This window comes from Tachyglossus aculeatus, chromosome 22 (assembly GCF_015852505.1).
Source record: "Tachyglossus aculeatus isolate mTacAcu1 chromosome 22, mTacAcu1.pri, whole genome shotgun sequence".
Taxonomy (NCBI): Eukaryota; Metazoa; Chordata; class Mammalia; order Monotremata; family Tachyglossidae; genus Tachyglossus; species Tachyglossus aculeatus.
In genome coordinates this window covers 57,261,062-57,276,281 of record NC_052087.1, presented here as the reverse complement: position 1 = coordinate 57,276,281, position 15,220 = coordinate 57,261,062, and the positions used below count along the sequence as shown (strand labels likewise).

The 15,220-nt window shown below is 48.8% G+C and overlaps 1 protein-coding gene across 1 annotated transcript in view; it reads right to left on the bottom strand.

Moving 5' to 3' along the window:
• The window catches only part of KCNQ1 (potassium voltage-gated channel subfamily Q member 1), a 192,278-nt gene that overhangs the window by 64,267 nt on the left and 112,791 nt on the right, over positions 1-15,220 (bottom strand). The window contains exons 12-13 of the mRNA XM_038765388.1: positions 13,245-13,389; positions 12,618-12,738 (exon numbers count right to left, since the gene is read on the bottom strand). Coding sequence (XP_038621316.1) covers positions 12,618-12,738; positions 13,245-13,389 — 266 coding nt within the window. The remainder of the gene's footprint in view (positions 1-12,617; positions 12,739-13,244; positions 13,390-15,220) is intronic.

The following is a 15,220-nucleotide window of genomic DNA, read 5'->3' as shown; positions in this document are numbered from 1 at the left end:
ACGGGGGCCGGGGGTCGATGGCGGGACAGGCGAGAACGAGGCCTAACGGTGAGGAGATTAGCGGCGGAGGAGCGGAGGGTGCGGGCTGGGCTGGAGAAGTACAGAAGGGAGGTGAGGTTAGGAGGGGGCCAGGGGATGGACAGCCTTGAAGCCCAGGGTGAGGAGTTTCTGCCTGATGCGCATGTTACTCCCCTCCTCAAAAATCTCCAGTGGCTGCCTGTTAACCTACGAATCAAGCCAAAACTCATCACCCTGGGCTTCCAGGCTGTCCATCCATCCCCTTGCCCTCTCCTCCCTCACCTCCCTTCTGTCCTTCTCCAGCCCAGCCCGCACCCTCCACTCCTCTGCCACTGCTCACCTCCTCACTGGGCCTTGTTCTTGCCCATCCCGCCATCGACCCCCGGCCCACGTCCTCCCCTGTCCCGGAATGCCCTCCCTCCGCACATCCGCCAAGCTAGCTCTCTTCCTCCCTTCAAAGCCCTCCTGAGAGCTCACCTCCTCCAAGAGGCCTTCCCAGACTGAGCCCCCTTTTTCCTCTCCTCCTCCCCACCCCCCCCGCCCTACCTCTTTCCCCTCCCAACATCTGTATATAATAATAATAATGGCATTTGTTAAGTGCTTACTACATGCAAAGCACTGTTCTAAGCACTGGGGGGATACAAGGTGATCAGGTTGTCCCATGTGGGGCTCACAGTCTTCATCCCCATTTTACAGATGAGGTAACTGAGGCTCAGAGAATTTAAGTGATTTGCCCAAAGTCACCCAGCTGACAAGTGGCGGAGCTGGGATTAGAACCCATGACCTCTGACTCCCAAGCCCATGCTCTTTCCACTGAACCATGCTGCTTCTCTCTCTCTCTCTCTCTCTCTCTCTCTCTCTCTCTCTCTCTCTCTCTCTCCCTCTCCCTCCCTCTCTCTCTCTCTCTCTCTCTGTATATATATATATATATATGTTTGTACAGATTTATTATTGTCTTTATTTTACTTCTACATATTTACTATTCTAGATATTTTGTTAATGATGTGCATCTAGCTTTAATTCAATTTGTTCTGACGTCTTGACACCTGTCCACTTGTTTTGTTTTGTTGTCTGTCTCCCCCTTCTAGACTGTAAGCCCATTGTTGAGTAGGGACCGTCTCTATATGTTGCCGACTTGTACTTCCCAAGCGCTTAGTCCAGTGCTCTGCGCACAGTAAGCGCTCAATAAACATGATTGAATGAATGAATGGGCCCCTGGCTGGGCTTAGTACTGTGCTCTGCACACAGTAAGCGCTCAATAAATACGAATGAATTTGTGTTTCATTCATTCATTCAATCGTATTTATTGAGCGCTTACTGTGTGCAGAGCACTGGACTAAGCACTTGGGAAGTACAAGTTGGCAACACATTGAGACGGTCCCTACCCAACAGTGGGCTCACAGTCTAGAAGGGGGAGACAGAGAACAAAACCAAACATATTAACCAAATAAAATAAATAGAATATGTACAAGTAAAATAAATAGAGTAATAAATACATGCAAACATATATCCATATATACAGGTGCTGTGGGGAAGGGAAGGAGGTAAGGTGGGGGGGATGGAGGGGGGGGAGGGGGAGAGGAAGGAGGGGGCTCAGTCTGGGAAGGCCTCCGTGAATGGGCTGTGGGGAAGGAGATGGGGGTAGAATAGTGGTGGCATTTTATTAAGCGCTTACTATGTGCAAAGCACTGTTCCAATCAATCAATCAATCGTATTTATTGAGCGCTTACTGTGTGCAGAGCACTGGACTAAGCGCTTGGGATGTACAAGTTGGCAACATCATCATCATCAATCGTATTTATTGAGCGCTTACTGTGTGCAGAGCACTGTACTAAGCGCTTGGGAAGTACAAGTTGGCAACATATAGAGACAGTCCCTACCCAACAGTGGGCTCACAGTCTAAAACATGTAGAGACAGTCCCTACCCAACAGTGGGCTCACAGTCTAGAAGCGCCGGGGAGGTTACAAGGTGATCGGGTTGTCCCGCGGAGGGCTCCCAGTCTTCATCCCCATTTTATAGATGAGGGAACTGAGGCCCAGAGAAATGAAGAGGTCAGAGGTCAGAGACTCTCCGGGGGCTGTCCTAAGTGGGCAGGGAGACCCCAGCCATGCTGACATAGGTGCTGGGGTGGGGGGGCTGGGGTCTAGAGACACCAACCGGGCCCACCCAGATGCCTGGGGTCGGGGGTCAGAGACCCCGGCTGGGCGGACACAGGTGTGGAGGGATGGGGTGAGCGCCCCAGGCCCAGCTGATGTGGGATGACCCAAGTCGGCAGGGTCATCATCAATCGTATTTATTGAGCGCTTACTATGTGCAGAGCACTGTCAGAGACCTCGGCTGAGCCGCCCCAGCAGCTGAGGGGTGGGGGGTCAGGGACCCCAACCGGACCGGCACAGGTGCGGGGGACGGGGGTCAGAAGGAAGGGGATCCCGGAAGCAGCGAAGCTCAATGGAAAGCGCTTAGTACAGTGCTCTGCACCCAGTAAGCGCTCAATAAATACGATTGATATTGATTGATTGAAAGAGCCCGGGCTTTGGAGTCATTCATTCAATGGTATTTATGTATTGAGCGCTTACTGCGTGCGGAGTCAGAGGTCCTGGGTACAAATCCCGGCTCTGCCAATTGTCAGCTGTGTGACTCTGGGCAAGTCACTTCACTTCTCTCGGCCTCAGTTCCCTCATCTGGAAAATGGGGATGAAGACTGCGAGCCCCCCGTGGGACGACCTTTTAGTCTTTTAGACTGTGAGCCCACTGTTGGGTAGGGACTGTCTCTATATAATAATAATAATAATAATAATAATAATAATGATGATGATGGCATTTGTTAGGTGCTTACTATGTGCAAAGCACTGTTCTAAGTGCTGGGGGGGGATACAAGGTGATCAAGTTATCCCACGTGGGGCTCACAGGGACCTGAGGCTCAGAGAAGTGAAGTGACTCGCCCAGGGTCACACAGCAGACATGTGGCGGAGTCAGGATTCGAACCCATGACCTCTGACTCCAAAGCCCGGGCTCTTTCCACTGAGCCATGCTGCTTCTCTGGTCATGGGTACAAATCCCGGCTCTGTCAATTGTCAGCTGTGTGACTCTGGGCAAGTCACTTCACTTCTCTTGGCCTCAGTTCCCTCATCTGGAAAATGGGGATGAAGACTGCGAGCCCCCCGTGGAATGACCTTTTAGTCTTTTATACTGTGAGCCCACTGTTGGGTAGGGACTGTCTCTATGTAATAATGATGATGATGGCATTTGTTAAGCGCTTACTATGTGCAAAGCACTGTTCTAAGCGCTGTGGAGGATACAAGGTGATCAGGTTGTCCCACGTGGGGCTCACAGTCTTAATCCCCATTTTACAGATGAGGGAACTGAGGCTCAGAGAAGTGAAGTGACTCGCCCAAGGTCACACAGCAGACATGTGGCGGGGGCGGTATTCGAACCCATGACCTCTGACTCCAAAGCCCGGGTTCTTTCCACTGAGCCATGCTGCTTCTCTGGTCATGGGTACAAATCCCGGCTCTGCCAATTGTCAGCTGTGTGACTCTGGGCAAGTCTCTTCACTTCTCTCGGCCTCAGTTCCCTCATCTGGAAAATGGGGATGAAGACTGCGAGCCCCCCGTGAGACGATCTTTCAGTCTTTTAGCCTGTGAGCCCACTGTTGGGTAGGGACTGTCTCTATATAATGATAATGATAATAATAATAATAATAATGGCATTTGTTAAGCGCTTACTATGTGCAAAGCACTGTTCTAAGCGCTGTGGAGGATCAGGTTGTCCCACGTGGGGCTCACAGTCTTAATCCCCATTTTACAGATGAGGGAACTGAGGCACAGAGAAGTTAAGTGACTTGCCCAAAGTCACACAGCTGACAAGTGGTGGCGCTGGGATTTGAACCCATGACCTCTGACTCCAAAGCCTGCGCTCTTTCCACTGAGCCACGCTGCTTCTCTATATGTTGCCAACTTGTACTTCCCAAGCGCTTAGTACAGTGCTCTGCACACAGTAAGCACTCAATAAATACGATTGATTGATTGATTGACCTGATCACCTGGTAACCTCCCCAGTGCTCATAGTAAGCACTTAATAAATGCCATCAGTATTATTATTATTATTATTATTATCCGGTCCATGGGGGCTGGGAGGCAAGGGGAAGGGTCGCCGCCCAGCTGGGTCTCCTGCTACAGTTCTTAGTCACCATTCACTCATTCATTCAATCGTATTTATTGAGCGCTTACTGTGTGCAGAGCACTGTACTAAGCACTTGGGAAGTCCAAGTCGGCAACATATAGAGACGGTCCCTACCCAACAACGGGCTCACAGTCTAGAAGGAGTTTAGAGAAGCGGCATGGTTCAGTGGGAAGAGCAGGAGCTTTGGAGTGAGAAGTCATGGGTTCAAATCCCTGCTCTGCCAGTTGTCAGCTGGGTGACTTTGGGCAAGTCACTTCACTTCTCTGGGCCTCAGTTCCCTCATCTGTACAATGGGGATTAAGACTGTGAGCCCCCCCGTGGGACAACCTGATCTCCTTGTAACCTCCCCAGCGTTTAGAACAGTGCTTTGCACATAGTGAGAGCTTAATAAATGCCATCATTATTATTATTATTCAGTCGTATCTATTGAGTGCTTTGCACATAGTAAGCACTTAATAAACACCATTATTATTATTATTATTATCCCGTAACCTCCCCAGCGCTTAGAGCAGTGCTTTGCACATAGTAAGCGCTTAATAAATGCCATCATTATTATTATTATTCAGTCATATCTATTGAGCACTTTGCACATAGTAAGCACTTAATAAATGCCATTATGATTATTATTATTATCCTGTAACCTCCCCAGCGCTTAGAGCAGTGCTTTGCATATAGTAAGCGCTTAATAAATGCCATCATCATTATCATTATTCAGTCGTATCTATTGAGCGCTTTGCACATAGTAAGCACTTAATAAATGCCATTATCATTATTATCCCGTAACCTCCCCAGAGCTTAGAGCAGTGCTTTGCACATAGTAAGCGCTTAATAAATGCCATCATCATTATTATTATTATTCAGTCGTATCTATTGAGCGCTTTGCACATAGTAAGCACTTAATAAATGCCATTAGTGTTATTATTATTATTGTTATTATTATTATTATTATTATCCCATAACCTCCCCAGCGTTTAGAGCCGTGCTTTGCTCATAGTAAGCGCTTAATAAATGCCATCATTATTATTATTATTATTCAGTCGTATCTATTGAGCGCTTTGCACATAGTAAGCACTTAATAAATGCCATTATTATTATTATCCCGTAACCTCCCCAGTGCTTTGCACATAGTAAGCGCTTAAAAAATGCCATCATCATTTATGGTTATTAGAAGGGGGAGGCAGACAACAAAACAAAACACGTGGACAGGTGTCCAGTCGTGGGAACACCAGGAGGGAGAGACCCGGCCACCCTGTAATGAACAGGGGGAGGGGGCTGGGGCCTTGCTAGACGCCCCCCTCCACCTCCCCCCTTCACTGTCCTGAGCACCCCCCTGGATAAACCAATTAGCTAATAGGCCACAGCTGGGAAGCCCAAACCCAATTTACTAAATTAGGTCCCGTGGCCCCTTGAGACGCCCCGACAAACAGATGGCGAGAGGGAGATCGGGGGGCTGCCCTTCCTCCTCCTCATCATCATCCTCAATCGTATTTATTGAGCGCTTACTGTGTGCAGAGTACTGTACTAAGCGCTTGGGAAGTCCAAATTGGCAACATAGAGAGACAGTCCCTACCCAACAGTGGGCTCACAGGCTAAAAGGGGGAGACAAAACCAAACATACCAACAAAATCAAATAAATAGAATAGATATGTACAAGTACATGTTCCCCCTTTTAGACTGTGAGCCCACTGTTGGGTAGGGACTGTCTCTGTATGTTGTCAATTTGGACTTCCCAAGCGCTTAGTACAGTGCTCTGCACATAGTAAGCGCTCAATAAATATGATTGATGATGATGATGAAGTAAAATAAATAAATAGAGTAATAAATATGTACAAACATATATCCAGGTGCTGTGGGGAAGGGAAGGAGGTAAGATGGGGGGGATGGAGAGGGGGATGAGGGGGAGAGGAAGGAAGGGGCTCAGCCCCCGGGAGCACTGGCGGGATGAGGGGGCAGGATGGGATGGGGGTAACGGATGAGAGGGGAGAGGTGGGAAAGTAGGCCCGTCCCCTCCGGCCTCAAGCGAAAGCCAATTTGTACTTCCCAAGCGCTTAGTACAGTGCTCTGCACACAGTGAGCGCTCAATAAATACGATTGAATGAACGCATGAAAGATAGGGCCAGGCCGCAACGCTTCGGGGTTCGTTCAGTACATATCTGTTCTATTTATTTTGTTAGTATGTTTGGTTTTGTTCTCTGCCTCCCCCTTCTAGACTGTGAGCCCGCTGTTGGGTCGGGACTGTCTCTAGATGTTGCCAACTTGGGCTTCCCAAGCGCTTAGTACAGTGCTCTGCACACAGTAAGCGCTCAATAAATACGATTGACTGATTGATTGATTGAGAGTCATTCATAGAGAAGCAGCGTGGCTCAGGGGAAAGAGCCCGGGCTTTGGAGTCAGAGGTCATGGGTTCAAATGCCGGCTCTGCCAGTTGTCAGCTGGGTGACTTTGGGCAAGTCACTTCACTTCTCTGGGCCTCAGATCCCTCCTCTGGAAAATGGGAATTAAAACTGTGAGCCCCCCCGTGGGACAACCTGATCACCTTGGAACCTCCCCAGCGCTTAGAACAGTGCTTTGCACATAGTAAGCGCTTAATAAATGCCATTATTATTATTATTATTATACGCTTACTGTGCACTGTACCAAGAACTTGGGAAGTACAATTAGGCAACAAATAGAGACGGTCCCTGCCCACAACGGGCTCACAGTCTAGAAGTACAAATTTGCCAATTTGTACTTCCCAAGCACTTAGTACAGTGCTCTGCACACAGTAAGCGCTCAATAAATACGAATGAATGAATGAATGAATAGAAGGGCTGCTCGAGTGCAGAGGCCGAGAAAGTGGGGAGGCCGAGGGGTCCAGAAATTACACTGAGCCTGGGGGTCAAAAAGTCATGCGTTCTAATTCCGGCTCCACGGCTTATCTGCTGTGTGACCTTGGACAAGTCATTTCACTTCTCTAGGCCTCAGTGACCTCATCTGGAAAAAGGGGACTGAGACCATGAACCCAACATGGGACACTCTGATTTGTTGGTATCCACCCCAGCGCTTAGAACAGTGCCTGGCACATAGAAAGCGCTTAACAAATACCATTACTATTATTATTTGGATCTAGAACATATCAGTCGTCATCTTTCTGGGCCTATTCACATCGGGTGTCCTCACACCAGCCACTGAGTACTGTCCTGGCTGTCCGCTGAGCGCAGGTTGCTGTGCTGGACTCCCACTGTGTGCAGAGTGCACTACTGTATGCAGGCACTGTGCTGAGTGCCCACTGTGTGCCCAGCGCTGTACTGGGTGTCCTGATTAGGTGATTTAAATTTCATCCCAGGACTTTCTTAAACAAGACATTCATTTGCCATTCGGCCACTAGTCATTTATGTTTGTACATATTTGTTACTCTATTTATTTATTTATTTATTTATTTATTTCACTTGTACATATCCCTTTTATACTGTGAGCCCACTGTTGGGTAGGGACTGTCTCTATGTGTTGCCAATTTGTATTTCCCAAGCGCTTAGTACAGCGCTCTGCACATAGTAAGCGCTCCATAAATACAATTGATGATGATGATGATGATATCTATTCTATTTTATTTTGTTAGTATGTTTGGTTTTGTTCTCTGTCTCCCCCTTTTAGACTGTGAGCCCACTGTTGGGTAGGGACTGTCTCTATATGTTGCCAACTTGTACTTCCCAAGCGCTTAGTACAGTACTCTGCACACAGTAAGCGCTCAATAAATACAATTGATGATGATGATGATGATGATTTAACCTGCCCTATGGAGTCCAGGCTAAGTGTCCTGATTTTTCTGGGGTGGCTCAGACCCTTCTAAGTTTGGACTGTGAAGTTTTAGTCATCATCATCATCAATCGTATTTATTGAGCGCTTACTGTGTGCAGAGCACTGTACTAGGCGCTTGGGAAGTACAAATTGGCAACATATAGAGCCAGTCCCTACCCAACAGTGGGCTCACAGTCTAAAAGGGGGAGACAGAGAACAAAACCAAACATACTAACAAAATAAAATAAATAGAATAGATATGTACAAGTCAAATAAATAAATAAATAGAGAGTAATAAATATGTACAAACATATATACATATATACAGGTGCTGTGGGGTAGTCATGTGTAGGGCGCTGTGCTGGACGCCTGAAATCAGACCGCGTTTGCCCGCACGTGCTCAAAGAATTGCAAGTGGATGCTACCAGGTGTGTGGGACCAGAAGACGGGACTTTGGGTGCCCAGATTCATTCATTCATTCGTATTTATTGAGCGCTTACTGTGTGCAGAGCACTGTACTAAGCTCTTGGGAAGTCCAAGTTGGCAACACAGAGAGACGGTTCCTACCCAACAGCGGGCTCACAGGCAAGAAGGGGGAGACAGACACACAACAAAACAAAACATATTAACAAAATAAAATAAATAGAATAAATATGTACAAGTAAAATAGAGTAATAAATCTGTACAAACATATATACAGGTGCTGTGGGGAGGGGAAGGAGGTAGGGTGGAGGGGATGGGGAGGGGGAGAGGAAGCAGCGTGGCTCAGTGGAAAGAGCCCGGGCTTTGGAAGCGGGGTCATGGGTTCGAATGCCGGCTCTGCCTCTTGTCAGCTGTGTGACTTTGGGCAAGTCGCTTCACTTCTCTGGGCCTCAGTTCCCTCATCTGGAAAATGGGGATGAAGACTGTGAGCCCCCCGTGGGACAACCTGATTACCTTGTAACCTCCCCAGCGCATAGAACCGCACTTTGCACATAGTAAGCGCTTAACAAATACCATTATTATTATTATTATTATTTGGAGTCGGGGTCATGGGTTCTAATCCCGACTGCCGTTTGTCAACTGTGTGACCTTGGGCAAGTCACTTCTCTGTGCCTCAGTTCCCTCATCTGGAAAATGGGGATGAAGACTGTGGGCCCCCCATGGGACAACCTGATCTCCTTGTAACCTCCCCAGCGCTTAGACCAGTGCTTGGCACATAGTAAGCGCTTAATAAATGTCATCATCATTTTTATTATTATTATTCTCTGTGCCTCAGTTCCCTCATCTGTCAAATGGGGATGAAGACTGTGGGCCCCCTGTGGGACAACCTGATCTCCTTGTAACCTCCCCAGCGCTTAGAACAGTGCTTGACACATAGTAAGCGCTTAATAAATGTCATCATTATGATTATTATTATTATTCTCTGGGTCTCAGTTCCCTCATCTGTCAAATGGGGATGAAGACTGGGAGCCCCCCGTGGGACAACCGGATCTCCTTTTGTAACCTCCTCAGCGCTTAGAACAGTGCTTTGCACTTAGTAAGCGCTTAACAAATGCTATTAGCAGTAGTAGTAGTATCTTTATTATTAGTAGTATCATCGTCATTCTTATTTTTATATTATTACTTTTGGGCAAGTCACTTAACTTCTCTGTGCCTCAGTGACCTCATCTGTAAAATGGGGATGAAGACTGTGAGCCCCCCGTGGGACAACTTGATCACCTTGTAACCTCCCGAGCGCTTAGAACAGTGCTTTGCACATAGTAAGCGCTTAATAAATGCTGTTATTATTATTATTATTATTATTATTATTATTAAGGGATGGGGTGGATGGGGGCGGGGGTCTCCCCGGGGGTCCCCTTCCCTCCCCGTCCCCCGCGTTGTCACCTCCTCCGCGCCTCTTCCCGCCCGCTCCCACTCACACACGCGCGCGGGAATCGGATTCCCGGGAAAATCCGGGAAGTGCCGGGATTTCTCCCGGGATTCCCGCCTCTCCGCTGCCCCTTTGGCTCTCTCTTCGGCCCTGACTCCGTGCCAAGCACTGTTCGAATCGCTGGGGTGGGTGATAATGATCATTATGATTAGGGTATTTCAGCACTTATTACGGGACAGGCACTGTTCTAATCAATCAATCAATCAATCAACCGTATTTATTGAGCGCTTACTGTGTGCAGACCACTGGACTAAGCGCTTGGGAAGTCCAAGTTGGCAACATAGAGAGACAGTCCCTACCCAACAATGGGCTCACAGTCTAAAAGACTAAGCCCTGGGGTAGGTGATAATAAAAATTATTAGGGGATTTAAGCGCTTACTCTGTGCCAGGCACTGTCCTAAGCACTGGGGTAGGTGATAATGATAATTATTATTATGGTATTTAAGAGCTTACAAGCGCTGAGGTGGGTAATTATTATCATTATTATTATCATCGGCTGACAATTTGGTGGAGTCGGGATTTGAACCCCTGACCTCTGACTCCCAAACCCGTGCTCTTTCCACTGAGCCACACTGCTTCTCCCTAATACTAATGATGGTATTTGTTAAGCGCTTACTATGGGCCAAGCACTGTTCTAAACGCCGGGGGAGATACAAGGTCATCAGGTTGTCTCACGTGGGGCTCATGGTCTTCATCTCCATTTTCCAGACGAGGGAACTGAGGCCCAGAGAAGTGAAGTGACTTGCCCAAAGTCACACGGCTGATAAGGGGTGGAGTCGGAATTAGAACCCACAACCTGTGACTCCTTCCTGGGCTCTTGTAAACCACACTGCTCCCACAATGGGCTACCATGGCCCCGCCTCCCCCCACAACTCTCCCCTCTCCATCTCTGACTCTCCCCCAGTGATCGGAATCAGAAGGTCCTGGGTTCTAATCCCCGCTCTGCCCCCTTGTCTACTGTGTGACCTTGGGCAAATCACTTCACTTCTCTGGGCCTCAGTGGCCTCATCTGGAAATTGGGGATGGAGACTGTGAGCTCCACTTGGGACAGGGACTGTGCCCAACCTGATTTGCTTGTATCCACCCCAGGGCTTATTACAGTGCCTCTCACATAGTAGGCGCTTAACAAATACCCTAATAATAATAATAATGATCCCTGACTCTCCCCAACTGTGTGACTTTGGGCAAGTCACTTCACTTCTCTGGGCCTCAGTTCCCTCCTCCGTCAAATGGGGATGAAGACTGTGAACCCCCAGGGGACAACCTGATCACCTTGTAACCTCCCCAGCGCTTAGAGCAGTGCTTTGCACATAGTAAGCGCTTAATAAATGCCATCATCATTATTATTATTATGTGGAGACGGTCCCTACCCTACAGTGGGCTCACAGTCTAGAAGTCCTCAGTGGCCGTTCCCTTTGCTCTCATTCATTCATTCAATCGTATTTATTGAGCGCTAACTGTGTGCAGAGCACTGTACTAAGCGCTTGGGAGGGGACATATCAATAATAAACAGACGCATTCCCCGCCCCGAGCGAGCTCACAGCGCAGACCCTCACTTACCCTTTTAGACTGTGAGCCCACTGTTGGGTAGGGACTGTCTCTAGATGTTGCCAACTTGGACTTCCCAAGCGCTTAGTCCAGTGCTCTGCACACAGTAAGCGCTCAATAAATATGATTGATTGATTGATTGATTACCTGCCTGGTGACTGCCCATCTAGACCCCCAGATGGCCAGTCCAAGGGGCCACTGTTGGCCCGGACCACCCAGCCACACACAGCCCAGACTCCCCCCACCCTCCCACCCTCAGGACCATAGTCGGCCCATTCATTCATTCATTCAATCGTATTTATTGAGCGCTTGCCATGTGCAGAGCACTGTACTAAGCGCTTGGGAAGTGCAAGATGGCAGCATCTAGAGACGGTCCCTACCCAACAGTGGGCTCACAGTCTAGAAGTCCTCTGTGGCCGTTCCCTTTGCTCTCATTCATTCATTCAATTGTATTTATTGAGCGCTAACTGTGTGCAGAGCACTGTACTAAGCGCTTGGGAGGGGACATGTCAACAATAAACAGACGCATTCCCCGCCCCAAACAAGCTCACAGCGCAGACCCTCACTTACCCTTTTAGACTGTGAGCCCACTGTTGAGTAGGGACAGTCTCTATATGTTGCCAACTTGGACTTCCCAAGCGCTTAGTCCAGTGCTCTGCACACAGTAAGCGCTCAATAAATACGATGGATTGACTGATTGATTGATTACCCGCCTGGTGACTGCCCATCTAGACCCCCAGATGGCCAGTCCAAGGGGCCACTGTTCATCATCATCAATCATCAATCGTATTTATTGAGCGCTTACTATGTGCAGAGCACTGTACTAAGCGCTTGGGAAGTACAAAGTGGCAACATATAGAGACAGTCCCTACCCAACAGTGGGCTCACAGTCTAAAAGGCTGTTGGCCCGGACCACCCAGCCACACTCAGCCGAGACCCCCCCCCACCCTCCCACCCTCAGGACCATGGTTCATTCATTCATTCATTCATTCAGTCGTATTTATTGAGCGCTTACCGTGTGCAGAGCACTGTACTAAGCGCTTGGGAAGTGCAAGATGGCAGCATCTAGAGACGGTCCCTACCCAACAGTGGGCTCACAGTCGAGAAGGGGGAGGCCCAGGCCCCAGCCTTTCCGCCCAGACCCCCACTCGAACCCCGTACCCTCCGACTAGGACCTACTGAGAGAGCTGAGTGAGGGGGGCCAGCAAGGTCTCCCCTTCTAGGTCCAGGTCATCGGCGAAACTGTTTGTGCGTCCGAAGGGGCGGGCGGACACTTCCAGGAGCAACTGGTTCTTCGGCACTGAGGAGAGAAGACCTGTCATCCCTTCTGATAATAATAATCAATCAATCAATCAATCAATCGTATTTATTGAGCGCTTACGGTGTGTAGAGCACTGTACTAAGCGCTTGGGAAGTACAAGTCAAATGAGTGAGAGCAAAGGGAATGTCCACAGAGGACTTCTAGACTGCGAGCCCACTGTGGGGTAGGGACCGTCTCTATATGTAGCCAACTTGGAGTCCCCAAGCGCTTAGTCCAGTGCTGTGCACACAGTGAGCGCTCAATAAATACGATTGATTGATTGATTGATTGATTGAAAGAGCCCGGGCTTGGGAGTCAGAGGTGGTGGGTTCTAATCCCGGCTCCGCCACTTTTCATTCATTCGTTCATTCAATCGTATTTGTGCATTTGTGCACTGTGCGCACAGTGAGCACTCAATAAATACGATTGATTGATTGATTGATTGATTGATTGACCCTCTTCCCCCCCCCGCCTCCCCTTCCCGCGTCCGGCCCCCAAGTTCTCACCCGAGTTTTCATATCCGTCGATGGAGAAATGTTCGGATCTTCTGTCCTCCAAGACCCGGTCATAGGTGATCTGGGGGACGGTTAGCATCTTCTCTCCAGAACCGACGCCGTTATCCTTCTCCAGCTTGAATTTCTTCCTTTTCACCTGCAGCCCCCAGAGCGGGGCTTAGTAAGGGCTCACTCCCTCTGATCGATCAATCAATCGATCGTACTTATTGAGCGCTTACTGTGTGCAGAGCACTGGACTAAGCGCTTGGGAAGGACAAATTGGCAACATATAGAGACAGTCCCTACCCAACAGTGGGCTCCCAGTCTCTGATCATCGTCAATCGTATTGATTGAGCGCTTACTGTGTGCAGAGCACTGGACTAAGCGCTCGGGAAGTACAAGTTGGCAACATATAGAGATAGTCCCTACCCAACAGTGGGCTCACGGTCTCTGATGGCTCCGGGAGGTGCGGGGGGATGCTGTAGTAAGCACTCAGGGGCTTCTGGGGAGCAGGTTTGGGGCAGGAAGGGAGGGGGGTACATTTTCTTTGCTCCCCATTGCTGGTTTAATTTGGGGGGCATGCTGGAGGCAGAGGGATGGCTGATAACAATAATAATGGCATTTATTAAGCACTTACTAGGTGCAAAGTAATAATAATAATAATAATGGCATTTGTTAAGCGCTTACTATGTGCAAAGCAGTGTTCTAATCGCTGGAGGGGGGGAATACAAGGTGATCAGGTTGTCCCACGTAGGGCTCACAGTCATAATCCCCGTAATTAGATAATTAGATAATCCATAATTAGAGAAGCAGCGTGGCTCAGTGGAAAGAGCCCGGGCTTTGGAGTCAGAAGACATGGGTTCGAATCCCAGCTCCACCACATGTCTGCTGTGTGACCTTGGGCAAGTCACTTCACTGATCCTCAGTTCCCTCATCTGTAAAATGGGGATTAAGACTCTGAGCCCCACGTGGGACAACCTGATCACCTTGTATCCCCCCAGTGCTTAGAGCAGTGCTTTGCACATAGAAAGCACTTAACAAATGCCATTATTATTATTATTATTAATCCCCATTTTACAGATGAGGCCACTGAGGCTCAGAGAAGTTAAGTGACTTGCCCAAGGTCGCATAGCAGACGTGTGGCGGAGCCGGGATTCGAACCCATGACCCCTGACTCCAAAGCCCGGGCTCTTGCCACTGAGCCACGCTGCTTCTCTACTGTACTGTACTGTACTGTTCTAAGCGCTGGGGAGGTTACAAGGTGATCAGGTTGTCCCATGGGGGGCCTCACAGTCTTCATCCCCATTTTCCAGATGAGGGAACTGAGGCCCAGAGACGTGAAGTGACTTGCCCAGAGTCACACAGCTGACAGTTGGCAGAGGTGGGATTTGAACCCATGACCTCTGACTCCAAAGCCCGGGCTCTTTCCACTGAGCCACGCTGCTTCTCTATGATATGGCCTTCCACCCCAAGACGATGGAGGGGCCTGGGCCCATGAGAAGGGTGGCCTAGTAGATAGAGAATGGGCCGGGAGTCGGAAGGATCTGGGTTCTCATCCTGGTTCTGCCACTTTGAATAATAATCAATCAATCAATCGTATTTATTGAGTGCTTACTGTGTGCAGAGCACTGCACTAAGCGCTTAATCATGGTACTTGTTAATAATAATAACAATAATACTGGCATTTATTAAGCGCTTACTATGTGCAAAGCACTGTTCTAAGCGCTGGGGGAGATATAAGGTGATCAGGTCGCCCCACGTGGGGCTCACAGTCTTAATCCCCATTTTACAGACAAGGTAACTGAGGCACAGAGAAGTGAAGTGACTTGCCCAAAGTCACACAGCCAATAAGTGGTGGAGCTGGGATTAGAACCCACGACCTCTGACCCCCAAGCCCAGGCTCTTTCCACTAAGCCACGCTGCTTTTCTGTTAAGTGCTTACTATGTGCCAGACACTGTACTAAGCCCTGGGGTGGGTACAAGCTTAG